General features: G+C 58.7%; 2 protein-coding genes across 3 annotated transcripts; both read right to left on the reverse strand.

Annotated features, from left to right (window-relative positions):
* Positions 1 to 15,629: 15,629 nt before the first annotated feature.
* Positions 15,630 to 24,288, reverse strand: CCNA1 (cyclin A1). 2 transcript variants are annotated; one of them, XR_011645777.1, is made up of 8 exons: positions 24,026 to 24,288; positions 20,776 to 21,022; positions 20,550 to 20,674; positions 19,913 to 20,136; positions 18,710 to 18,914; positions 16,957 to 17,070; positions 16,125 to 16,233; positions 15,630 to 15,880 (listed from the first exon to the last, which is right to left on the reverse strand). XR_011645777.1 is itself a non-coding variant. In XM_058276940.1 (8 exons), exons 1-8 carry the CDS (start codon positions 24,197 to 24,199, stop codon positions 15,829 to 15,831), a joined length of 1,275 nt encoding a protein of 424 aa, XP_058132923.1. In that variant the 5' UTR covers positions 24,200 to 24,286; the 3' UTR covers positions 15,630 to 15,828. The 2 variants fall into 2 exon arrangements, 1 of the variants encoding a protein (XP_058132923.1); XM_058276940.1 differs by having other exon boundaries at positions 16,125 to 16,258; positions 24,026 to 24,286.
* Positions 24,289 to 24,418: 130 nt separating this feature from the next.
* LOC139436609 (proline-rich protein HaeIII subfamily 1-like) lies at positions 24,419 to 25,024 on the reverse strand. The gene has a single exon (XM_071208348.1). The coding sequence runs from the start codon at positions 25,022 to 25,024 to the stop codon at positions 24,419 to 24,421; it is 606 nt and encodes a 201-aa protein (XP_071064449.1).
* Between the last annotated feature and the right edge of the window lie 1,238 nt (positions 25,025 to 26,262).

Below are 26,262 nucleotides of genomic sequence, written 5' to 3' on the forward strand. Positions count from 1 at the left end.
CCTCAGAACAAGACAGCCTTCTATCGCCAAGAAGGGGTTTTGTCCAGAATGCTGCGGTTAGGACTGTCATCAGTGTGTTATAATGACAATATCTGTTCTGAAAATAATGCTGGCATTTATCTATAGCACGAATAGCTCTTTTGCTTCTTTGATAATTACTCCGTGATCTCTAAGGACCCCAAACTTAGGGTTCCAGTCCTGCTAAAAGAGAATGGCAGCAAGCTATCAAACACTGCAGCGCCGCAAATTGCGCGCCTGGGCATACAACACAGCACCACACGACATGACCTGCGCCCCCAAAGTTGCGCAACACGGCAGGCATGGTCGCCTCTTCTCTCGAGGAGGGCGGCCCCAACCTCCTCACCCTGTGGTTTGGAACCAGACCATGAAAATGGATTCTGAACGCTTTACTTTTTTCAGGTTAGTGATTACTTTCTCCCATGGATCCATGCTAGGTTAATCAGATGTAAAGCAATAGAAACAGATAATAGAAAGAAATACAGAGCTGACCTCAACAAATGATCAGCATTTGTCAGCGTGGTGGGATTTATAAACTGGCAACGACTGACGGGAAGTCCATGTCACTGGCACTGGGCTAGGAACTCAAGGATGCCAGTCCTCGCGAGGACGCCGGGCACCGGGCAGCTTCGTGGACGTTATCTCACTAAGTGTTTGCGGCGACCCTGTAGGAAGGCACAGTGATCCCTTTTTTAGTGTTGAGAAAGGGAGGCTGGAGGGGTTAAGGGACTCACATGTCTTCTCAAAGTTCTTTCCATGACACCAAACTGCCACTCTAGGAAACAGGGGCACCTGCAGGTCTCATGAGGATGCTCTAAACGGCCGCCCAGGAGAGACCACGCGAGCCACACAGGGAGTTTAGACTTCCTAGCTGTCACATTTAAAGAAGCAAACATAACAGGTGACATCAATTTAAAATTTTAATTAAGCCAATATCTCGAAAATATCGTTTCAAATTGTAAAAAATTATGAGATTTTTTTCTTACTAAGTCTTCAAGCTTCGGGGTGTATTTTCCACTTACAGCACATCTCAATTGAGACTAGCCACATGTGGCCAGTGGGTGCTGTACCGGACAACGCAACCCTATAATGTGCTAGTAGGGGACGTAAAGGAATATTAAACAATAACTTTTGAGACCCAGTGAAAGATTGCCTTTACCATACCTCATTCGTTCATTCATTCATTTGTCCTCTGCTGGCTGAGCACCTAGTGAGCATGCGACTTTAGGGGATAGAAAAAGCTAAGCCATAGCCCATGTCTTCAAAGAGCTCAGAGTCTAGTGGGAGAGCTGAGAGAATCAACAAATAAAAACAACAGAATGGAGAAGGTTGAAATTGCCATAAAGGAAACACAGCAGAGGGAGGGGTCTTTTCCAGCTGGCAGGCTGAGGGAAATTGGATGGCATTTAAAATGAAAAATAGGGACGGCGGACTTGGCCCAGTGGTTAGGGCATCTGCCTACCACTGGGAGGTCCGCAGTTCAAACCCCGGGCCTCCTTGACCCGTGTAGAGCTGGCCCATGCACAGTGCTGATGCGTGCAAGGAGTGCCGAGCCACACAGGGGTGTCCCCCGCGTAGGGGAGCCCCACACGCAGGGGGTGCGCCCCATAAGGAGAGCCACCCAGGGCGAAAGGAAGTGCAGCCTGCCCAGGAATGGCGCCGCACATACGGAGAACTGACACAACAAGATGACGCAACAAAAAGAAACACAGATTCCCATGCCGCTGACAACAACAGAAGTGGACAAAGAAGAACACACAGCAAATAGACACAGAAAACAGACAACCAGGGTGGGGCGGGGGGAAGGAGAGAGAAATAAATAAATAAATAAATCTTTTTTTTTTTAATGAAAAATAGGTGAGGATGGGCTTGAGACATGGGCAGCTGTTACAGCTCATGAACAAGGGGCTGACCTCATCTACAGAAGTTTAATTAGCAACACTGTACATAATGTGATTCGGGAGAGATGTTGAGAAGACTTGTGTCACTGGGTGAGGGGTACCAAAAGCATGAGCTTGAGGGAGAACGAAAGAGAGGAAGGTATGATTAGAAGCTGCGTCGCAGTGAACTGGGTTGGTGCTGGGTGGAACGAAAGAAAGGAGAGAGTCCAAGAGTCCGTGTCTAAGCAGAGACAGCAAAATAGAACACAGGAAGAGGAAATTGGGAAGAGAAAATGATGGTTCCGCTTGGGACACTGAATTCAACTGGTAACCTTTTATTGGTTTCATAAATAAAGTACTGGCACTTGATCTCCCCAATCACATAAAGTGAAAGGAAGCGCGCGTTTAGTCGGCCCAGAAGCCTTTCCTTGCCGTGTGGACCTCAAACCTGTCCCCTCACACCTCGTCTCAACAGCCTCGTCTGTGAAGTGAGGACGACCCGTTGAGGTGGGTCACACTCAAATGGATTGCAGCAGGAGAAAGTTTAGAACAGCGATGGCCCTAAGTACTCAGAAAGTGCTAGAAATGGTCACCACTCTAATGACAACCATCTTTCCATGCGGGAGTTGCGGGTCTCCTTGTCCATCTCGCATCTGCGTGGAGGGCAGAGCCCACCACGTGTCTTAGATGATGGTCCTGGGATTCCAGCACTCTCGGCTTCGTGGGCAGGTCTGCCTCTATGGTGGAAGAGGCGGTGTTGGCATGGGAACCTCAGAATCAAGAGGTGCAAAATGCTCTAGATTAAGTGCTCAATTCAGCGGCATGGTGGAGCCAGTTTGTATTGATTCACAAGAGCCAATTATGAAGTTGGGGGGAATTTTGTTAGAGAGCTCTTAAACATAGCCAATATTGAAAATGAAATTAAATACACTAAGAAATAAATGTTTTATCAAAATAATGTAATACTGAAGACTCATACTTTTCTAATCATTTTGCCTTATTAACTGTATCTGTAGAATTTATAAAATGGTGTGCTTCCCAATATTCAGAGATTCACATTGGTAGCTTAAAATTGGCCATGGTGAGAGGATTTATACCATGGAAAGTGGCAAAAGCTACAATTCAGAACTCGATTATTGTGTTGTTTATTGTATCGACTAGAGGATGGCACACTAGTCCACTGCCAGCTTTTCTATGGCTTTTAAACTAAGGATGATTATTACATTTGCAAATGATAGAAAAAAAATAAAAAGAAGGAAAATGACACGTGGAAATCACGTGAAATTCAGATTGTGGTGTCCCTAAATTCAATTTATTGGATACAGCCCCGTTCGTTGGTTTAGGGAGTGCCTATGACTACAGTCGCGCTGCGATGCACTGCTGAACAGTTGAGACAGAAACCACAGGTCCTGCAAAGCCAAAATACTGATGATCTGGCCCTTTACAGAAAACGTTTGGTTTGGACTTCAGAAAGTGATAGATAAATGTAAATTACACAGAATAAAAATGTGTCATGTCCGCAACCCTTACATCGTGAATAGAGTAAAAAAGACGAGGTAATGTTCTTTCAGTATTCAAAGGAGTCACACCACTAAAAAACAAGTGAGTTCCAGCACATGTCTTTGCTGTTTTCTTTAGTCTTACCAATGTAAATGAAAATATCAACTAATTTTCATCTAGGAACTACATTTGCTTCTCAATTGCAAACATAGATTGGCTAGGGGAACAAGAGTTCAGCAAAACTCAGTGTTAGCATTCTGTGAGACTCAATTGGCCCTTGAAACTTACAGAGAAGAGTATTATGTATTTTATTGTTATTTATAAACTGTGTGCTATATATTTTATGTCACGACAATTTAAAGAAAACTCGTGTGTTTATATACGCATACTATTTTTCCCCAGAGAACAGTTGTTGAACATGATTCATTCGGCATATTTCTGACTAAATTCCTTTCCTCACCTCTTCTCATTCTTACTTCTCCTGAGAATGGTAAAAGCCCAGTTGACCCGGGAGTCGGTGTCCATTTCCTCTGCAGCAGTATCATTCTGGTGTCCTACACTGACAACACGGGGGCTGGAGGAGTTTAAAATGGGGGTGGGATGGGGGCCCCTCGGTGCGGCTTATTCATGCTTTAAGGGCGAATTCCTAAATTGTACCCTTGACTTCCCAGCAGAGTTTTGGCTTAGATGATCTCAAACCAGAATTCTCTTTTCCCCCTCCAAATCGTCCTGGGAACCTGCCTTCCGGGATCCCTGAAAAATGGAAAATTCCGTAGCATAGAAACACTGATAGTGACCCACGAGACATCAGATCGCGTCCTAAGCCTGCCTGGCGGGAGGCTGCTTCCTTCCTTTCCTAGCCTCTAACAAAGCGACTCAAACCGAGACCCCAAGAGCCAGCGCCGGCCCAAACTGAAGCCAGCCTCCGGGCAAACATTACGCCAAAGGCAGTGGAAGGGTGCCCAGCAATCCTGGATCTCCTGGCGGGCTTCCCGCAGCTGGCAGGCGCAGAAGGGAGGGCTCACGGGCTAGGCCTGTCCTCCCCCCACTTGCCACGGCTGAGGGTGCTGAGAACCGTCACGGAAAACCAGCTACCCATTTTTTCCTTATAGCGCCAGGAGTCAGGTGATAATATATTAATGGAAAGAGAGATGCGGCCCAGCTTTGGATTGGTGGACTTCATCAGAGAAGACGACGTTATCTAGTTCTCCAAGGGAAGGAAATGTGTCCTGCTTGTTTAAAATCGGCCCCTTTGCCGGGGGTTGCTTCCTGAGCAAACGTGTTTAGGCACCAGGTCAATGCTTTTATGTAGCCATTTGAAAATCAGAGAGCCATATAAATTACAACCGTAATCGAAATGAACAGCATGACGCTTTTTGAAACATTAGGTGTCTGAGAAATTATCGCTCAGATTCATCATGGGACGTGTTACCAATTGATTTTAAAACTACTCTGATGAGTTCAGCTTGCTTCAGGGTTGTCACATCCCACCTTTCATCAGCTACCTATGCCCTTGCCGAAACAATCTGCTTATATTTTCTCAAACTAAGGACTCGCAGATTTTTTAAAAAAATCTTATTGAGATTTCCCAACCCTTAACAAATACTCTACACCCCAGGCAACAAATCTCCCTTCCCCCTGCCCTTCCTCCTGATAACCTCTAGTCTGCTTCCTATCTCGGTAAATTTGCTCTTCCTAGGTATTTCACAGAAGTGATTCACACAGGATCTTCCCTCATGTGCCTAGCTTTCCTATTTCAGCATAATGTTCTCAAGTTCATCAGTGCTGCAGCATGTCTCAGAATTTCAGTCCCTCTCACGGCCAAAGAACATTCCACGGAGCGGGAGTGCCACATTTTGTTCGTCCATTCATCTCCTGATGGACGCTTGGGTTGGTTCCATCTTTTGGCTACTGTCAATAAGAACATTGGCGCACAAGTACCTGTGTCCTTTTTCAGTTTCTTTGCATTTATAGCTAGGAGTGGAATTGCTGGGTCTTATGGGAATTCTATATTTAATTTATTAAGGAACCACCAAACAGCTTTCTACAGTGACTGCACCATTTCACATTCCCATAAGCAAGGTTTTAATTCTTATGAAAATAGGACTTTAAAATAGTTTTAAAACAATAAAGCAGGGAGCTGAGGTGGCTCAGGTGATCGAACGCCTCTCTCCCATATGGGAGGCCCCGGGTTCAGTTCCTGGTGCCTCTTAAAGAGGAGACGAGCAGACAATGAGCACAGACAACAAGGGGCGGGGATAAATAAATAAAGTAAATCTTTAAGAAGTAGTTTTAAAAATAAAATAAAAATACTTTAAAAAACAGCCCTTGGTTGTATTTCATATATTTAAGCCATTCTAAATATTATATTCCATCTTTGAAGGTTTAAAGTAAGCAGTCACTGTCTTTTCATTATGGATGACTAACAAAAACAGTAAAATCTATTTTCCCAGTATATTCCTCAAAGCAACAAGCATCTTAATAAACAAGGAAAAGATAGATTTCTTATATTTAGTAAAGCTTTGTTGTCCCCCAAATATTCCCTAAGCCTATGAAATTACACTGTTTAATGTATTAGCACAGAGACCCATTTTAGTACAAGATACTAAACCTTCGGGGCTATTGGTCACACTGTTCTACACGTCGTATGCAATGGCAGTAACTAATACTTGCCAAAATTATGATGTTATAGTAAGAAATCAGAATGACACCGATTAATGAGAAAGTGCCTGCCTACGGAGGCTTTGCTCTATAGGATGGAAATTTCTAATTCCAGAAAACAAAACAAAAACATATATACATCTATTCATCTGCAAAGAATTCACTTATTCTGAGTTAGCAGATAGAGCCGAGGGGGTTGGAGGCAGGCTTGCGGTACTGCCCGTGGCTTAGAATCTGAATTTTGTGCTTCCTTTCAACCACCTAACTAATGTCTTGTTCTAGCAGCCCCAGTTTTAGGTCTGCCTTCCTGTTTAGCCAACAATGAAACCTTGAGAACGTGCCACGTTCCCCCCCAATCTGATTATAAAGCACATCCGTGTGCTTTCCCGGCAGCAGCTGGAGGAATGGACACAGCTGGACTTCATCGGACTCTGGTGAGAACTGAAGTGCACGCAGAGACAGTGCGTGTGTGTCCAGGAAAAGGGAGGGAAGACAAAGGGGCAGAGCGGGGCAGAGCTGCACAGGGCGGCTGTGCGGAGTTGAGGCGGCTCCCACCGCTGGGCCGGCCGCACTGGGGTCAGGGTGGGCCGGGGGCTGCTCCCACCGCTGGGCTGGCCACCCTGGGGTCAGGGTCAACGTGCTCCTGGGGAGCCGGCGATGGTCCAGGGCAGGGGTCGGGGGATGCGGCCAGTCCCGCCCGGGGGTGCTGAGCACTGAGCACGGCAGGGCTGGCCACGCTGGAGCACAGGGAAGGAGGGGCGCTGGGCGCAGCGGGAGAGGGGAGTGGGGCGGGTCCGAGAAGGCTCCCTGAAGGAGAGGCTGCCGGGCTGGGGCTGGGCCTGAGGCCACGTGCTGATGCCCGGGGGAGAGGCCGGGGGCCAGCGCAGAGGGTGGGCTGGTCCCGTGGAAACCATCCTTGTCGCCCCGGTGTGTGCAGGCGGCTGGGAGCGTGGGGGACGCTCGGCCTGCTGAGCCCCCATGGCCGATGCCGCCCTTGCGTCGTGCCCCCTCTCAGCGCCCAGCACTGTGACACCCGGAGGAGCACCGGGGACCACTCAAGGAGACGTGGCGGGGAAACCCCCCCCAGGCCCGCTCCCCTGGGGACCCCCACCTCGCCCCCGGGTCTGCGTCAGAAGCAGCCGGAAGGCCACCTGGCCGGGACCCACCCGCCCCACCCCCGGGCCCAGCAGACACCCTGAGGCCCTGAGCTCCTTCCTGATCACCCTCCTCCTGGGGCAGGGGTGCGGCTGAGGGCAGCTGGGCTTGCTGGGGGCTGGGGTGGAGCCCCCAAGGGAGAGGGGAAGGCAAGTGGTGGGGGGCACCGAGGCCGCCCTCAGCCAGCCCCTCGGCCGGAGCCGCCCCTGCCCAGAAAGCCGCCGGCTGCTCCCAGGTCCCGCCACGTCCAGGGGGCCCTGCCCTGCCCGGAACACCCCACCTATCCAGGCCACCCCACGGTGTCCAGGCCACCCCGCCATGTCCGGCCCCGCCGCGTCCGGGCCGCCCGGTGGGCAGGAGAAAGCCAGCAGGCAGCGGGGACGGCGCCCCTGCCCCCCGCGGTGACCGGCCGGGTGCGGCCGGGGGCTCAGGGCAGAGTTTCTCCAGCAGTCTGAGCGGGCCTCGGCGTTCCGTCAGGAGGAGGGTCTCGGGGAGCCCTGGCGGCCCCCGCAGCGTGGAGGAGGGGCGGAGGCAGCTCCCGTCCCCGCAGTGCCGCCTGCCCACGGCGCACCTGTCCGCGCTCGGCTCTGGCTAGGGCGGTGCTGCGGGCAGTGCGTCCCCAGCTTCGATGGCACCGAGCCACCGGGCAGGGACCTTGGTGAAATGCAGCTTCTGATTCAGGACGCCCGGGTGGGCTCGACAACGGGGACCCTCGAGCCACGCCCCGAGCAGCAGGCTGGAGGGGGTGCAAAAATAGGCGACACAGAGTGTCTGCTGTTGAGAGTGTAGATTTGTCACGAAACTGACAAAGCTCGTGGCATTCACTTGACAGCCCCAGCCCGAAGCCCGACACCTGTAAGACGCCCTAATTTCAAACGGCACCTGCGGGCTTCTCCGGGCGAGCGGGGGCAGGACCTGGGGGCTCGCAGTCCCCCCAGGCCAGCGCGGGAAGGAGCCCGGGCGGTCCCTGCTGCGGGCAGCAGCGGCCGAGCCTCCTCCTGCGGCCACTGGATGGACGCGCCGGGTGCCGGGAACAGCGCCGCCTGGGTGCCGGGAACAGCGCCGCCTGGGTGCCGGGAACAGCGCCGCCTGGGTGCCGGGAACAGCGCGGCCTTTCAGCAATCCTCCGGCTTCCACGTGCGCCTTGGAGTCGGGATTCGCACTAAAAGCCCCCGGCCACCTTCCCCGGGGCCGAGGGCCTGGGGGCCCCAGGCAGTGACCAGGCGGCTAAATGTCCCTTAGGGCTACAAGGACTCTCAGTTCAGAACGCGGAGGGAGGCCCCAGGTGGCAGGGGGAGGCTGGGCGAGGCCCCCACGGGCGGCTGGAGCCTCTGCACGGAACAGGGTGTGAGGAGCACCCGGGCCAACACGCACCGGCGCGGGGCCACGGGAGCGGGCCGAGCTGGGTGCCACCAGGCCCCGCACCCCGAGCGTACCCGCATGCCCACGGACGCGCTCTCGGGGGCACAGGGTGGACGAGGGCCGCGGGCTCCTCGGGGGTGGGCGCCTGGAGGGGTGGACGGACAATGGCTGATGGGGTCAATGGCTAGGGGCGCAGAGAGCGCCTGGAGGGGGCGGGAGGGGGTGCAGGGAGCGTCCAGGCTCCGCGCAGGTGGAAGGACGCTCTCGAGAGCTGCCCAGGGCCTCGGGGGACGGCCCTGACCTGCGCCCACGGCCTTGGGGCTGGTCCTCGGGGCCCCTGCTGCTCCCGGGGTCGGGAGCGGGGGGCGCAGCCTCGCACCCTCCCGGCACCGGGTTGTGGAGCACGGCTGCTGGGCGTCCCTGGGTCACCCTTCCCGCGGCGGGAAGCCCGCGCAGGGCGAGCCCAGGCCGCACGCCTTGTCGGCCAAGCCAGGGCTGCGGGGCTTCCCAGGGCGCCGGAGTCGCTCAGGTCTCTTAGGCCTGACTTCCTGACCGCCAAGCGCTCGGCCACTACCCCCCACAAAGCACTGACCCGTTAGCACCTCAAGGTGCGGGGGACACTCAGAACACGGCGTGGGAAGCTCTGCCTGGGTGCTGGTGCCACCTCGCCCCCTGCTTTCCTTCCTCCTTTCCACCACCTGCCTGCGCTGGTTCCAAGTCTGAGCCTTCAAGGAAGTCTTCCCATGGGAAGCGGATTTGCCCAGTGGTCAGGGCGTCCGCCTACCACATGGGAGGCCCGGGCCCCCTTGACCTGTGTGGAGCTGGCCCACGCGCAGTGCTGATGCGCGCAAGGAGTGCCCTGCCACACAGGGGTGTCCCCCGTGTAGGGGAGCCCCACGTGCAAGGAGTGCACCCTGTAAGGAGAGCCGCCCAGCGCGAAAGAAAGTGCAGCCTGCCCAGGAATGGTGCTGCACACACGGAGAGCTGACACAGCAAAAAGAGACACAGATTCCCATGCCGCTGATAAGGATAGAAGCAGTCACAGAAGAATACACAGCGAATGGACACAGAGAGCAGACAACAGGGGGGACGGGGGTAGGGAAGAGGAAAGAAATAAAAATAAATAAATCTTAAAAAAAAAAAAAAAAGAAAGTCTTCCCATCTCGGTTGGCAGCTCCCGAGACCGCCACCCGGCCCTGACTCACCAACGTGTGTGAGGCGTCCCGCACTGTCCCAGCCTGGGATCCCGGCCTAGCTCCCGGCTTGCGCCCTGAGCACAGACACCTCTAAGCAGAAGTGCACGGCTGAGGCTGAGCTGCGCACGTCCCAGGCACTCTCACCTGCTCGCCACTCACGTGCCCGCAGCTGGCAGAGCTGCACATGCCCGAGCCACGGCGTAAAGAGAGGAGCACAGGCAACGCCGCCAACGCGGCAGCCGCCGGGATGTGGGTTCTTTACTTCGGGAAAGCGCAGCGTGAACCGACGAATGGAGCAGCCACAGCACGCAGGGCCCCAGGAGGTGTGGATCCTGCAGAGCTTCCTCCCCAAGCCAACGGCCGTGCGCTGTGCCGCGACGAAGGGCCTCTCCCCCCCCCCCCCCCGGGCCTGGTCAAGCAAGGGCCTCGTGCCCGCCCCGTGCCCCCTCCCTCCACGCCGTTCCTGCCCAGGCTGGGCGCCCCGCGCTCTGCGCCCTGCGCCCGCTCAGGCGGGCTCTTGGAGCTTAACTGCTCCCCACGCAGGACCCGATGCGCCCGTCACGCTGCTCCCGGGGGGCCTTGAGGCAAGCGCCCCTACCGTGTTGCCACTAAGCCGAAGTCTTCACGCCATCGTGAAATTAGCTTTTTTCAGAGCGCAAAGAAAAAATCATTTATTTTACTTATACACTGCAAAAGCAAATATCACTTATGACACACCAGAGTACTGGGGAGAGAAGCTGTCGCTTCCTAAAGGGCAGCTCAGAAAAGCAGGGAGACTTCTCTTTCGAAGGCGCCGGTCTTCCGTCTCAGGCAGACGAGAGGCTCGCAGAGGCAGGAAGAGAGCGCAGCAGGTCCATCGGCGTCTCACTCAAACGCTCTCGGGCCGCTGTGTGGGCTGGTGCCTGACCGGCCAGGGCTGCGCGCGGGGGGCGTCCTCCGCTCACTCACTCCACAAACATCGTGAGTCTCCAGAGAGGCAGCGGCGGGGCGGACGGCGCTCTGGGGGGCGCGGGGGGCAGGAGGCCGGCGCCGGCAGCGCCAGCACCTCCGGGCATCCCCTCACGGGGACGCGGACATGGGGGGCGGTTTCTCAGAGGGAGCTTGCGGGTGGGGGGGGACGGGGACAAAGGCTCTGTTTCATCCCATCTGTCCTCAGACGCTAACGAGAGGCAGGAGAGAGACGCCATCAACGGCCTTCCGGAAAACTCTGGAGACAGAAAAAGGAAGCCCCAGGGCTGGGAGGTTGCCATGGCGACTGGACGGCAGCGGGCCAAGCCGGAGCAGTGGGCAGCCTGGGACAGAGATGGCTCAGGCCCCAGGGAGCCGGCTCCTAACACGTTTATCTCGGTGACAAAGTCGAGGTTGGGAAGTGGACTTGGCTCAACTGATAGAGCAGTTCAAGCCCCGGGCCTCCCTGACCCGTGTGGAGCTGGCCCATGCGCAGTGCTGATGCGCGCAAGGAGTGCCCTGCCACACAGGGGTGTCCCCCGTGTAGGGGAGCCCCACGCACAAGGAGTGCGCCCCGTAAGGAGAGCTGCCCAGCGCGAAAGAAAGTGCAGCCTGCCTAGGAGTGTCCCATACACACGGAGAGCTGACGCAACAAGAATAAACACAGATTCCGGGTGCCACTGATGAGGATAGAAGCGGTCACAGAAGAATACACAGTCAATGGACACAGAGAACAGACAATGGGCGGGGAAGGAGAGAGAAATAAATAAAAAATAAATCCTTAAAAAAAAAGTCGAGGGTGCCTTCCTCTCGAGCCCAAGCCCTTTGCCAGCCCTCCTCTTGCCCTGAAGGTCAGCACTGCCGGGTCCGCTGCCCGTGCCCCGCTGGCCTTCAGGAAGGGCCGCAGGCCTCCAGGGGAGCTCCCGGCCAGCTCGAGGCCCAAGTCCACACCTCCCCGGCCCCCCCTGCAGCGCCAAGGCCACACCTTGACTGCGTCCTTGTTACTATTTTGTTGCAGCACCACTCGGTTTCACGGAATTGGGCAGAACCTCACCAGGGGTGACCCATGCGGCCAGGTGCATGCAGGGTTTCTGGGGAGCGCTGTTCCGTCCTCGGGGGGGGTGGTGAGCTCTGGAAATGCAGCTGTCGCCCCAAACCCGCGAGCTCAGGAACAGTATTGTGCAAAGGGGGTTGAGGTTTAAAAAGTGAGCCGCGTGGCAGGGCCAGAGCTCAGAACCGGCCACGCGGCCCCACCAAGGCGTGCCTGAGACGTGCTTGAGGCTCAGGTGACCCGGCCCGCGGATCAGTCGAACCGAGACCTGAGGGAGGGAGTGGGAATGAAAAAGGGACAAGAGACACGAAGAATGGAGGCAAGACAGGATTCTGATCAAGTCTCGTTTATTGAGCGTCAATCAGGGGTATTTATAGCCAGGGATGAAGGAGGTGGTACATACTGACAACACGTGTCAGTAAATGATTGGTTAACTAGATTTTGATTCTCGTGCCACACGCACCTGCAGATGGTTATTTGGCAACGACCACGGAAAGACTTTCCTGCTCTTTAGGGAATGCCCAATTGGAGCCTGGGGGCGTGGCGGAAGAATAGAAACTTAGTTGCTTCAGCGAGGGTGGGGAAATGGAAACTTAGCGGGGTTAGTATCTACAAATAGCGCTTAGCAACAAGATGGCCCATACAGCACCTGTGCCAGAGGCAGCTTCCCACACTCAGGGACGGGGTGCTGCTGAGGCCAGCTAGGGTGTAGCAACGCAGGTCCCTGCGCCAAGCACGCCCCGCAGCCACACCTCCCAGCCCTGCCGGCCCCAAGAACCCAGCAGGGACCCCGGGAAGGACGGGATCCCAGGAGCCCTGGGAGGTGCCAGAGCGGCCAGCGGCTCAGGGCTCGGCGCCCCGCAGGGGTGCCCGTCCCCCTGCCCAGGGCCGTGGGGGCACACTTCCCGGGCGCCTGGCCGAGGGACCAATGTGGCCCCGAAAGCGCCTGCAGGGGTGCTGCATCCAGCACTCTGTTGCTCCTCTCCTCGTCGAGCAGGCCTGTCCAGGGGGGCTGAGTGGAGCCCCCGGCCGGCCCACCTCCGGCAGCCTGGGAGAGGCCACGCGAACCGGAGGGATCCCACGCGGTCCCCGGCCGGGCCCACACAGGGCCCTGCTGGCCCTGGGCCCTGGGGTCCTTCCTCACCAGCTGGGGACAGGCGGAGCTGGTCAGCACTGAGCGTGATGGGTGGCCCGCTGTGGCCCTGCGGTCAGCTCTTGACCAGTGACATGGGGAGAGCAGCCGGTGTCAAGACCAGCCATGTGGGTCCAAAGGGCAGCCCCAGGTGGCTCGTCTCTCGGGCTGTCCTGGCAGTGGCTAGACTGGTCCCGGGATGTCCAGACACTCGGCAGGAAAGCTGGCAGGTGTAAAGGGCACGGGGGCGGCCCTCCTCACACTGGGACGTGGCCAGGCCGGTGGGCTCGGTGGCCGGCAGGGCCGTGCCATAGCGGTCTGCCCATGGAAGTCACAGGCAGCCTTCTAGCTACGATTAGCGTTTCCTGAGCCCCCCTTCCCACGCCCCCTCCCATAGGGCCCCCACCCGTTACTCGGGGAATTCAGCATGGACGATTGTATTTTCAAAAGTGACCAAGTCCAACAGTCCCTGAGAACGACCAGGGACGAGCAGCCTGCTGCCTCCTGCGAGACCAGGGGGCCCGTCACGAGGCGGACCCGGGGCCCGCCCGCTGGCCAGGAGCGGTGGGCCGCCCACCCGGGCTGACCACGGGGAACAGCCAGCGGCTGCCACAGACCAGGACCGAGGCCACACATGCGGGCTGGGGGGCACAACAGGCGCAGCTGCTTCTGCTCTGCAGCAGCAAAAGCTGCCTGGGCAGTGGGGGCGGTCACCTCCCCCGGGGCCTTGGCCACTGCGACGAGGGTCCCGTACAAGTGTCCCCTCAGGCCACCACTGGGGGCGGCCCAGCCTGAGGACTCCGCCAACGGGCATTTTACAGGCTAGCAGTGCTGTGGACAGGGATGCCCTTAGGAAGCACGACGCCGAATTCCAGGAAGATAAACGGAGGTAGAGGAGGGGCTGGCAGAGGCTGCTGCGCTGCTAAGGTGGAAGGTACTTTACGTGGATTTTAGCAGAGGCCCAGCTTTTGCAGTCTGTGGAGCGTATGAGGAAATTCCTGGCAGCAAAGAGTCACGTGTTCCCACCTCTAGGTTTCTGGTGTGGTTTTGTGACCTCAAGTCAAGGCTAAACTTTGGATCAGGTTTAGAATCCAAAGCCTCCCTTGCAAATTAACTCACAACTAAGGACTTATTCCTACCAGGCCCCGTCTAGCTGGAGCAGAAGCTTCTAAACCAAGGACCTCGGCGGGGAAAGAAAATGCCACGGCTGGAGAATGACGCGCACTGCACAGGAGGAACGTGGGCAGGGGAGGAGAGCAAGCTTCCTTGCCCCCCTCAGACCTTCATGTGGCTCTTGTCCCTCTGGGGCCTTGGCTGGAAGCGGCCCTTCTCCCTGCCCCACAAGGGGCGATTTTACAGTGCACGAACGTCCAGCTACTGCACTGCGGGCGTGCAAGGAGAGCTGGAAGGCCGAGCGTACGCGGGCAGTGAGCAGGACGCCAGGGCGCCCGCCAGAGTGCGGATTTCCAAGTCGCTGCTTATATCACATAAAAACAGGCCCTAATTCCCCTCCTGGTACTTAGGCAGGGAGTGGCAAAATACCCAGGGAACTGATTTCTTCAATGGCACCAGAAATAGAGACACCTTGAGAATGTTTATCTGCAGGAAAAAACAAAAACAAAAACAAAAGGCAAGGGTAGAAACTTTTAAGAGCTGGTGGGTACTTTAAAGTTAAAAATGTCTTCAAAAAACCAGGTAGAATATGACTTTTATATTCATAATTTCCTTAGAGCTTGAGACAAAAGTAAAATTTGGAAGTCAGTGTCACCTTGCCCATACTAACAATGACTTTATCAGATTGTGTACAAAGGAATACAGCTGTTCGTTTACATCATCGGAAAGTCTCTGCTCTCATCTCACCAAGGCCTACTTGGGTCTAATGTTTTCTGGTGGAATCTAAAATATGTTTCTTGTCATTCTTGTCCCAACAGAGCTGTCAGGGCAGAGCCCAGACAACCAGAGACATCCAGCCCTGCCCCCCCAGGACCCCAAAGCCCCCCAAGGCCCCCCAGCTCCAGGAGCCCTGGTCCCCAGGGCCTGCTGTCCAGGACTCCTGCTCTTGGGACCCGCGGCAGCACAAACGCCAGGTCCACAGCCCACATCCAGCGAGGACCGCCCTTCCCCAAGCCCAAGTCGACGCTTGCGCTTTCCTTCCGGCTTTGAGAGGTAGGTTAAAACTCCTGCCCCTGTGCAACTTTGCCCGTCTGGTGAGCTCCATCCGCTGCAGGCGTGGGGACGTCAGCTGCGGCCTCACGAGGCCTTCCTGCCACAGCCGGCTCCAGGGGCTGCTCCCGAGGGTCCCACCGCGGGGGAAGCTGGCTCTTCCCACCTCCCTGGGGCCGACAGCGTGCTTGGCGGCGATGGTCCCCGAGCACGGGCGTCAGGGCCGCCCTGCCTGGGTTGGAATTGAGCTCCAGTCACCCCCGCGGGCTCCTCGACCCACTGTGCCACCTACGGGGGCTCGAAGAGGGAAGCTGGCACGGGGTGCTCGCTCATGCCCAAGCGCCAGCTGCCCTCGCCCGCTCGCCGCTCCTTTCACGGAGGAGTCTCGGGGACCTGTAGGGAGCAGGGGGGCTCGCAGTCCCTCAGACTTCAAGTCTGTGCACGCTGCAGGTCCCTGGTCCCGCCAGCAGATCTGCGAGGCCGGCTCCCGCCCAGCAGTAGGGTCCCCGGCACTGCGCTGCGCCCAGGGCCGCCGTGTCCCCCGGGAAGAGCCCAACACACGGTCACAAGCAAGCAGTTTATTCTTTAAAAAAATGTTAGACTATGCTACCAGCTCCTGAAGACTAGGAGCCCTTAACTACATTTACATTTCCAAAAAGAGGGCTGCATTGCGCGCTGAGCAGCCTGTGCCCACCCGGCTGCGACAACCCTCCAGGGCCAGGCGGCTGCGGGGCCCAGGTGGGCGGGCTTGCGTCGGGACGCCTACAGCAGGGGAAGCGTCGCGGGTGGCTCCAGGAGAGACACGTGCATGTACCTGCAACGAGACCAAGGCAAGTCCGGCGGGGGCACGGGCCTCAGCTCTGGGGGCTCTCCGGCAGCTCTCCGGCAGGCCCCGAAAACCGTGGAGAAGTCTGAGCGGCGGGGGCAGGTGGCGAGGCGTCACGGCCGGCGGGCAGCCCCCAGCCGGGTCTGTGCCCAGCCGTGACGGCCGGCCTCAGGGTTAGAAGCCTGGCGTGTCCGCGCTGGACGGGGGCCCGGGGGCGAGCGCGGGCACTCACTTGGCCGCCTTGTACTTGTCGCGGATGGCCTGCTGCGGCCGGTGCGGGGCGAGCAGGCAGGCTCGGTGCAGCTCCCTCAGGCACGGCGCGATCGCGCTCAGTGAATAGCCTGTAAATGCAGCAAGGGTGTCTGGCTAATCAAGACAAAAGAAAAGAAGGGCTTCACATAAGAGATGGGAAACACCAAGATAAAACTCACCGGGAGATGCATCCCACTGTGCGTCCACACTGACCACCAGGAAACCACCCTCCACCGGACTCGGCTTTCTACAAAGTCCTCCGTGAACAGGACTTTCACTCATCCTCACAGAGCCTCGACTGGCCTGATCGCCCCATTCGCACAGAATCTCAAAGATTCTTAGTCAAAATGCAGCCAATTCTGGGCAGTAAGAGCTTCTGGAAATAAGTGTTCCAGAAGAGAAGCCCGGGCCGGCCGTCCTCCCGGCAAGAGGCGGTGCTCACTGCCCTGCTCTCTGGAAAGCCTGTGCCACCTTCCAGGTCCTAACGGGACCAGGTCTGGCTTTGGGGTTTTTTAAAATATATACACACGAGAGACAAAGTCAACCCCTTTCGCTCAAAGCAGTGAGTGATGCTGTGGCAAGGGCCCTCCGTGCAAGGCAGGCCTCCGGGGTGTCCAGGAAGACTTGGGCTGACTGCGCACGGGCCACCACCTCCTCGGCTTCCTGCGGTCACCTGCAGCGGGCTGCCGTGGGGACAACCGGCTCCCGCTCACCGGGCCCCCTGGGAGGGGCGGCAGCCTGCCCTCGGGCATGGGAGCTGCTGCCGGCAAATGGGCCTTGAGCTCCGTCCGAGGCGGCAGCTGGATGCTCACCCAGAGGCGCCTGTTGACGGTGTAGTTGGCCAGGCAGTACGCCGCCGCGGCGATCACGGAGGGCAGGTGCTTCAGGAACGGGTCGGCTTCAAGGAGGCTCAGCTCTGCTGCATACTAAGCACGAGGGAGAAAAGCTCGTGGGAGGAAGAAATTTGACTTGGTTTACAAGTGAAACGGCAGGCATCAAGGGGACACGCGGAGGCTTGTGTCTGTTCGGCCAGCACGTCACTGGGCCAGCCATGGGGAGCGCGTCCGCGTGCAGAGGCATGAGGGTGCTGCAGTGAAAGCTCAACACCGCGGCGCATGCGGGCGGTTACTCCTCTCGTTTTCCACTAGAGTACACGCTTACGCTGGTCGGCTAAAGGAGCCTTCTGCCGGCTGCGGGAACACGGGAAGAGCCTTCACCTGGCAAGCAAAAGCTCTGACCACATTAATGCTACTCGTCATCAGGCCGGCGTGGACAGTTGAGTAGATGAGAACGGCCCTGGTGGGGACAGACCAGATGAGAAGGGAGGTGCTGGGGAATTCACTACTTTTTGCCTAGCACATAAATCCAAGATATCCTACATCACCACGGAAGGGTCCAAGTTGAGCACCCCGATGCTTTAAGAGCCTGCAACGAAATGTCTGTGAATCCAAATGACCAAATTATGTATCTTCACTTGGTGTGTGAGGATGCGATTAGAGCCAAAGTTTTCTGCATTTACTTTGTTCCCAGGCAGAAGCTTGCAGGGGGACAGTATCCGACAAGGGGACAGTTTAAATTTCTTTAAAAATGGGGGGGTTGGGGGAAGCGGCTTTGGTCGATCAGCTGTGCTCTCGTCTCCCACACGGGAGGCCCTGGGTTCACGTCCCGGGCCTCCTTGTGAAGGCAGGCTTGCCCGCAGGCCACGGAGCACTGCCCGGGGCCGCAGACCCTGCGGAGAGCTGGCTCAGCAAAGCTGACGCAACTAAAGACGGGAGACAAGCAAGAACACAGAGGATGAACACAGAGCGGACAGCAGGCAAGCCGCAAGCGGGGAGGGGAAAAGAGATAAATGCAGACACAGAAGAACATGCAGCAAAAATGGAGAGCAGACAACACACAAAAAAGGTCGCAAGAATGGGTTAAAATTTAAAAAAAAAGGGGGGGGGGAAGCAGACTTGGCCCAGTGAATGGGGCATCCACCTACCACATGGGAGGTCGGCAGTTCAAACCCCGGGCCTCCTTGACCCGTGTGCAGCTGGCCCATGTGCAGTGCTGATGCGTGCAAGGAGTGCCCTGCCATGCAGGGGTGTCCCCGAATAGGGAAGCCCACGTGCAAGGAGTTTTCCCCCCTAAGGAGAGCCACCCAGTGTGAAAGAAAGTGCAGCCTGCCCAGGAGTGGTACCGCACACACGGAGAGCTGACACAGCAAGATGATGCAACAAAAACAGACACACATTCCCGGTGCCACTGACAACAACAGAAGCGGACAAAGAAGAACACGCAGCAAGTAGACACAGAGAACACACAACTGGGTGGGCGGAGGTTAGGAGGGAGGGAAGATAAATAAACAAAAAATAAATCTTAAAAAAAAAGGCGGGGGGCTGGGACAACCTGTGCCTACAAGGCAGGCAGTGAAAGGTCTCATATCCAGAGGTTGTGTTGTTAAATTTAGCTCTCTTCCATGGCTAAGACGTTTTTCTCCACCCAAGGCAAAGACCTGCCAAGGGAGGAAGGTCCCGGGGAGGCCGGGAGGGCGGCGGCGCCCCTGCACGCCCCGCGGCCTACCTTGGCCAGGTTCTCGGTCACGGCGCACACCCCGTGCCGCCGCAGGTACTGCAGGAGGAACTGGTTGGTGGTCGGCACGGTGAGGTCGAAAGCCAGGACCTTCAGGAGCAGGTGCTCCATCCGCAGCAGCTGGCGCTTGGTGTACGTGTCGTCGGTGATGTACACAAACTCGTCCACTTCAGGCGGGTATATCTCCTCATACTTGCTGTGAAAGGCAGAGAGGGAGCTGCTGGGAGGAGGGCGCGGGCTCTCAATCTGCCTCCCACGGCCGCACAGCTCACTTTGTACCCCGCAGCCGCTCAGACAGACCGCACGAGCAGGGCTCGGAAAATATCGGGAGCTTGTGTCCACGCCACGGCGGGTGTGGGGCACGGCACGTCAGCGGCTGCAGCAGCTACGGTTTCCAACTGGGGATATTAGGCTCTGGCCTTTGATACGGAAAGGTTCTGAATGGCGGACGCTGCAGGTAAAAATCCACCTGGCAGACCTCACATCAGAAGGTTGCAATGACAGAGACATGTTTGCCAGGCCTCCGCTTTTTAAAGGGTCGTGCTCGGCTTTTTCTGTTGACTTATAAAACGATGCTACATACCCAGGAGAAAGACAATGCTATAACCCCACTGTCCTCAATTCTTCTCCTCCGCCTGTGACCTCCTAAGGGTGTTCAGGCCCTGGGAAGCAGACCCTCTGAGCCCAGGACAGGGAGGGCTTGGCCACACAGCGGGCAGTCGTGGGAGCCAGCTTGGCGCCGGCTCCTTCCCCACACGATTACGAGTCGCTGGGGGTGACCGCCAAACAGGAGCCAGCTCAGACCCTCATCCGCTGCCACCAAGTAAACGAACTGGGCAGTGACGGGTCATTCCCCACATCACGAGGACAAGTGTCACAGAGCCGGAACAGAGAAAACCTGGCGCGTGTTAGCATGCAGCCGAAAGACCGCCCAGCAGGACGCTAAGATCAGAGCCCGAACCTGAGGCTGATGCCAAGCCCCGACCCTGAATTCACGTGCCGTGAGTCCTGAACGTCTGAATCGAGGCGTGAACGTGTGCTAAGGGTTGGTCACCCGGCAAAAACCGCGGAGGCGACGCTGCCTTACTGAAGCCGGGGTGAGTGAGTTGCCTCTCTTTACTAAACGAAAAAGGTAAAAAGTCAAGCGGTTTGACGGGCCGCGGCTTGGTGCGCCGGGGCCCATGGGACACTTACGAAGCCAGAAGGACGGCGGCCGTGCCCACGAGCTGCAGCTTCCCTCGCAGCACCGACATGCAGGAGAGGAACCTGTCCAGGAAGTTGACGGCCAGGTAGAGCGTCTCGGCCCGCAGCCGGTACTCCTCGCCCACCTCCACCAGCCAGTCCACCAGGATGGCGCGCATGGCCTCGGTGATGTCGGGCTGCTTGCGCAGGTAGTGTGCCTTGGGCCGGCGCCGCGTCTGGCGGAAACGGTTCTGCAGTTTGCATGGGGAAGGGTGGGGCCACAGAGACCCTGCCCGACAGCCGCGGTTTAAAACGCCCTCAACGAAGAGAGGAGGGTGACGATCGCGGGCCCGGGAAATCTTTATGATGGTGACAAACCCCTGTTCCGTGGACACTTAGGCACAGATGACATAAGGAAAGGGAAAGGTCACTGGGTCACTCCTAAGCCCGAGAAACTTCCTGCCCGAAGCCGCTGGGTCTACACGGGTGGCCCGGTGATGGCTATGCACCACGGCAGCTACCCCTTTCCACTGGCATTCTGGTTTGCGGTTGTCACAAGAATGCCACTCGCGGGGGGTCACGTTTTACAACCATCTCGGGTTGACGTGCTTGGGCGCTGCAGGTGGATGGAGGCGCCGGGAAAACTCACTTCGGCCTCTCTCAGGTACTGGTGGATCTCCTCGGCATACTCAGTGACGTTTACCACGTCTGTGCCCACCTCTGCCGCGTCTTCCGACCGGGAATGCAGAGACGGCTCCACCAGCATGGGGGAGACTGCCAGGGACCGACAGGGCCACAGGGGACGTTGGCGTGTGCACAAGCCGTGCCACCCGCCGGCCCCCACAGGCAGCGCGCCGCCGACGGGGAGGGCTCACCTGTGCTGAAGTCCAGCAGGAAGTGCAGGTCCGACTTGAGCGTGCTGGCGTCCAGCTCGTACGCGTCCTCGAAGGCCATCTCCTCGCCCGCGGGGCAGCCACCGGCGTCCCCCTGCCCGGGCGCGTCGGCGTAGACGTCGAACCCCGGCTTGGCGGGCCCCAGGGCCCCGCCGAGGGAGAGCACATTCTTTCCAGCAGGAGGGAAGACATTCTCCGACCCAGAGAAACACCGGATTGCCGAGAGCCCCTAGAAAACGGTCGCGATTTGCGTTGGGGGCCACTGCTGACCCAGGGGGCCTGGGCAGGGGGGCTGGTAGACAAGATGAATCCTAAACTGAAGTCTCTGTGCTCAGTGTAGCTTCGGGAAGCGAAGCTCTGCAAGTGTGGCGGTCCCGTGTACACTGATACAGGGGAAGAGAGCAACCTCAAGTTTGATGTCCTCCTCCAATACTTACCAAAGGGAAGTCTAGATGATAGAAAAAAAGGAGAATTGTAGCTGCCCTCAGAAGCGGGGACCGCATGGGGGCCGGGGGGGTGTGAGGTGGCTGTCACGCCCCCACAAGCCCCTCTTAGACCTGTTAGCTTTTAGTTCTAAATCGATCAAGCTCCCGTTTTATACCCAGTTGACTTGGAACGTGACTTTTGAAGTCCACACTGCTCAGTGCCCTTCAGGGCAGTCTTTTTCTGCCACAATGCGACTGCTCTTGGGGAACCCAACGGCTCCACTGCCTGTTCCCTCCTCCTGCGGCATCCAAGCAGTGTGTGTGCCACCTCGACGGCAAGCCTGGCCTCTCCGACCTGGGTGCACCTGCCGTGGGTCACGGTTTTTATCCACCCGAATTACGTTTATGCAAATGTGGGATCTAGCTACAACACTGAGTTTTTAATGTTCATAATTAATCTTGGCAATGATTATTGAAGGCTACTTCAAAGTTAGTATGCTGTCCTATAACTTTCTTTTCCATTCTGCCAGCTAAATGTGTGGCTTATGTCTCATAAGAAAAAATTCTTTATGATAGTCCAGGGAAAAAAAATGACAGGGACCATAAAGGGCCCAAACTGCAGGTTTCTGTACCAGAGAGCCATGCTTTCAGGTCAGTGTCAAGTGGGACTTGCTCCGTGAACATACGTGCATCCATCAGTGTATGTGCCCAGAATTCAGCAGTCAACCAAGCAGTCAAAAAGCGCCGCCTGCCAGGTGCGGTGGGGAATAGCCCAGAGAAAGGAGGGCCGTGGCCGCTGTAACGGGATGGCCACAGGAGGGCCCGGAGGAGCCACTTGGGCGCGTGGGAAGGAGGTGAGGGAGGGTGGCTCAGATGCTGCGGGTGTGGGGGGGCCTTCTGGGCAGAGGCCCAAGGAGGGGCGCGCCAGGCGTCCCGGGGGTGCAGCAGGAGGCTGCGGGTGGGACAGCGCGACGCGCAGGACTGAGTCCAGGCCGCGGAGGGCGGGGCAGAGGAGCGTGGGCCTGGCATGGGTGTTGAAGGCGTGCTCTGGCTCTCTGTGGTATGGGGACCCAGGCTGGAACCAGAACGGCCGGTGACACAACCAGGTGAGACAAAACGGAGCAGCACCCCTAAGGGATGAGAGGCAGAGCTCCTGGGCATTTTAAGAGATGCAGCCAGCAACAGCAGCTGCAGGTTAGATGGGGATGGAAGAAAAAGAAGGGTCCAGGATGACCCAGACATTGGGAGGAATCCTCGGGGCGCGGGGATTCCATCTGCTGCAGTGGGGCCGGCCTGGGGGGCAGGCAGGGGCAGGGTTTGGTCCACACAAGTCTGCGATGCTGACTCCGGCCACAGCTGGAGTCCAGGCCCTGGGGCGCCCCGCCTTCCGAGGCTGGGGCCTCCGGAGGAAGCGGGGGTGGGAGGAGGCATGGCCAGAGAGCCTGGTGGGGAGCCCCGAGGGACGGAGGGAGTCAACCGGGCTGCTGACCGTTGCAGTAAGGAAAGGACTCAGAAGTGGGCAGAGGCGAAGGCCAGAACCGGATGCAGCGTCTTCATCCAACCCACGCTGAGTGGGCAGCATGGCCGGGCACCGATGTCCCCTGGGAACATGGCCAACAACGGCCACCAGAACCCTGGCTGCTCGCAGCATTCATCCCAGTGGCAGGGACAAGCCCACGGGACATTTTGCTACGAATGAGACAGTCCCTGCAGGGCTGCGCAGAGGTGGCGAACACAGAAGCAAATGCTATACACTTGGACACTTTGGGGTCTCGCCCGGCAGAGAAGAGAAAGCCGTGAAAGAAGCCGGGAGCGCCGGGCACTCGGGGGCAGGGAGAAATGCCCTTCCGGAGGCTTCTGAGTTTTTAGGAAAACTGGCTAGAGAGTCATCAGCTCAGAGTAAGGATGGAAGAGGCAGTTTCAGAGGATTGAGCAGAGAGGTGAAGGGGTGAAATAGATTTTGAGGCAAGATGTCGAGGACTAAAGCAGGAAAGCGTGGGCACTGGAGGCTGACGGCCAGGAGCTGAACAGGAGACCAGGCCAGCTCCCAAGGACCGGGTGTCTGTTTAAAGCGGTAAATGTCGCTGAGCAAATTCAGCTGGCTAAAATCATTCACTCAGGTTTCTCCAAAGCTTTGAACAGATCATTTTAGTTATGTGCCCCCCGCTGGCCAGATACCACAGAAAGGCAGCTGACAAGGGGTCGGCGAGCGGGCTTGTAATTACCTTCCACCATAGCTCTCAAATGTTCTCATCTGTGAATGGGAAGGAACCTGGGAAGACACCTGGCCTCCGTCCCTTCCAGGTGTGCAACCTGGTTTAACAAGTCCTCCTTAAGGCGCCTGTCTAGTTGCAGACTTGGGGAGGCATTGTTCCATCTCAAGACCCCTTGGCGAAGCGTCTGAAAGCATCTTCAACTTGTAAAGGACGCACCTACGACCAGCTCCACCACTGCGGCTGGGGGCCGTGCCCGTGTGCCCACAGCTGGGCAGGGCACCCGGCTCAGAGCGCCAGCGCCACTCCAGCCGGCTCCCCCGAGCTCGCAAAAGCGGCGCGGGCTGCGGGGGGCCGCCGGGGCTGCCCCACCAGTGAGAACCCCAGTCAGGTTTGAAGACCCCCGTTCTGGGGCTTCTCTTGTGTTCACACCTCCTTGGGCCCAGCACTGCGATCAGCTACATCTGCTGAACCCAAACCCTTCCCAGCCGCGGTCCCTTAGTTTTGGTAAAATAAAGATGAATCCCTATTTCTAGCCGTGAAAGGGCCGGGACCAGCGGGGCGGGCGGGCTGCGCGGCTCCAGCGGCTCTCACCTGGCCCCAGGTCCTCCGGGACTGCCCGTTCTCGGTGAGCACCCCCAGCACGGTTCTCTGGGGGGGGTCCTGGCCGAGCTGGGCTCTGGAGAGCATCTGACAGGCGTCGGGGCCGCGGGCCGCTGGGCCCAGGAGGCCGCCGCTCTCGGGGGCGCCGGGGCGCGGGGCCTCCATCTGCGCTGGCGGCCGGCCCCGGGGAGGGAGGGAGGCGTTAGGGGTCCGCCGCCGCCCGCGCTCCCGGGCGCAGCGCCTCTCCGGGAGCGGGCGCGCCGCGGCGCGGGGGCCCGGGAGCTCCGAGGCCCGACGGCGCGGGGGCGGCCGAGCGCGGGGCTGGGCTGGAGCAGGGGCGCCCCGCCAGGCCCCGCCGCTGCAGGCCGCCGCGCCCCCGCCCGCCTACACCCGCAAGCCCCGGCGCGGGCAGGGCGCGCCCCGCCGCCGCCTCCCGCCGGGCGGAGGCCCGGACACCTGCCTGGAGCCGCCGGCGGCCCCGCTGCCCTCGGCGTTGGCAGCCGCGTGTCTCGGCGACAATTGGCAGCGCGCACGCGGGCCGGGCGGCGGGGGCGCCGGGGGGCGGGGGGCGGGTCCCGCGGGCGCGCGGGCTCCCAGCTGCGGCGCGGGGCTCAGCGCTGGGTACTGGGGCGCGCGGGGCCGCCTCCATGCCAACCGCAGCGGGCGCGCGCCGGGCCACGTCTCCATGGCGACCCCCGCACGCGCCGCGCCCCGGGCCGCCGCGGCGGGGCCAACGGGCGGCGTCCCGCTCCTGCTGCGGGCCGCCCGAGGAGGAGGCGGGAGCCGGCCCGCGGTGGCCCGGGGGCCCGTTCCCCCAACAGCCGCGAACTCCTCCCGCCAACGTCTCTCCGCGGCCCGCTCCTGCGAACCCTGGCTCGGGGGAGCGACGCGGACCCCGGCCGCGCCGGCCCGAGGGCGCCGCTCGCTCCCGCCCGCGGCCACGCACCTGCCGGCGGGCTGCCCCCACGGGCGCCGCGGACCCCGCGCCATGGCGGCGCCGGGCGAGGGTCTTGCGGGCCGTGCGCCCTGGGCGGCGCGGGGCCCGGCGGGCGGCGGAGGGGACCTGGAGTTTGGGGGCGCAGGAGGTGCCCGGGGTCCCCGCCGGGTGCTGGCCAGCACGGCGCGAAGGTCCGAGTGCGCCGGGTTGGTGGCCCAGGAAGAGGAAGGAACGCGGGGGGCGGCGCTGGGGCCAGGGACGTTGAGGGGGGCGGTGGAGGGTCCCGGCACGGGGAGGGAAGGCGCGTGGGGAGGGCGGGGGACCCGGGGCCCAGGGCGCGCAGGCCAGGCGACAGAAGGCATGGCGCTGTCGTTGGAAGGAAGCTTGCCCACGTACGCACACGCACACATGTGGTGCTGCATGTGTCTGTGTGCGAGCGCACCCGCGTGTACCCACGTAACCCAAAAACTGCTACTACAGCTGTCTTCAGCGCAGGAGTGGTCTGTTTTTTAAAGTCAAAACACCCAGCCCTACATGTCCAAAGCACACCCAAAGTTCAGAGGGCCCCTAAAGCAGGGGTTCCTTACCTTGTCTTACTTTGAGTGGGTCTTTTGGTTCCTCTTCCCCCAAATCTCCACATGTGCTTTATGAATGTTTTCACCCCGCAAAGCATTGTTTTGGGAAAATACAGGTAGTCCACCAAAGCGTAGGGGGAAAGGTCAGGGAAGAGGACAGGGCGAGCATCTTGGGTGTCGGTGCTGGGTGCGGGGGAGCGCGCACTCATGTTCAGTGAGAGCCCATCCTCCACCCGTTTGAAAGGCTGGTGAGCTGGGAAACCGCGGTGCCCTCAGCTGCGGAATTCTGGTGCCTTTGGGTGGAAGGCATCCAGGCGCCAGGTGACACCTTGGGGCACGTGGGTGGAAGGCATCCAGGAGCCAGGTAACACCTTGGTGCCTTTGGGTGGAAAGATCCAGGAGGCAGGTAACACCTTGGGTGGAAGGTATCCAGGAGCCAGGTAACATCTTGGTGCACCTGGGTGGAAAGATCCACGAGCCAGGTAACCCCTTGGTGTGTAGGGTCCAAGACCTCAGCTCTGTGCTTTGCGAGGTGGCTCTGCCTGGTGGAGGAAGGGGGCACGTCTGTCCTCCCCTCTCCTGGCGCCTCCCAGGACCCCCACCCCACCCCACCCGGCAACACTGTTGTGATTTCCAGGAACCTCAGGCCTCAGCGGGTACCTGGTCTGGGGCTGAGGAGCAAGTCATTCCAAGCACCCGGGTGGCCTTGGCGGGGA

Source organism: Dasypus novemcinctus, chromosome 15 (assembly GCF_030445035.2).
Source record: "Dasypus novemcinctus isolate mDasNov1 chromosome 15, mDasNov1.1.hap2, whole genome shotgun sequence".
Taxonomy (NCBI): Eukaryota; Metazoa; Chordata; class Mammalia; order Cingulata; family Dasypodidae; genus Dasypus; species Dasypus novemcinctus.

Coding starts and splice junctions, on each gene's coding strand:
- CCNA1 (XM_058276940.1), bottom strand. CDS start 24,199: ATGGAGGCCCCGCGCCCCGGCGCCCCCGAGAGCGGCGGCCTCCTGGGC. Junction 20,137..20,549: donor AGTACCTGAGAGAGGCCGAA/GTGAGTTTTCCC, acceptor CGTTTCCGCCAG/ACGCGGCGCCGGCCCAAGGC. Junction 16,259..16,956: donor CCGTCAACAGGCGCCTCTGG/GTGAGCATCCAG, acceptor TGTCTTGATTAG/CCAGACACCCTTGCTGCATT.
- LOC139436609 (XM_071208348.1), bottom strand. CDS start 25,024: ATGGCGCGGGGTCCGCGGCGCCCGTGGGGGCAGCCCGCCGGCAGGTGC.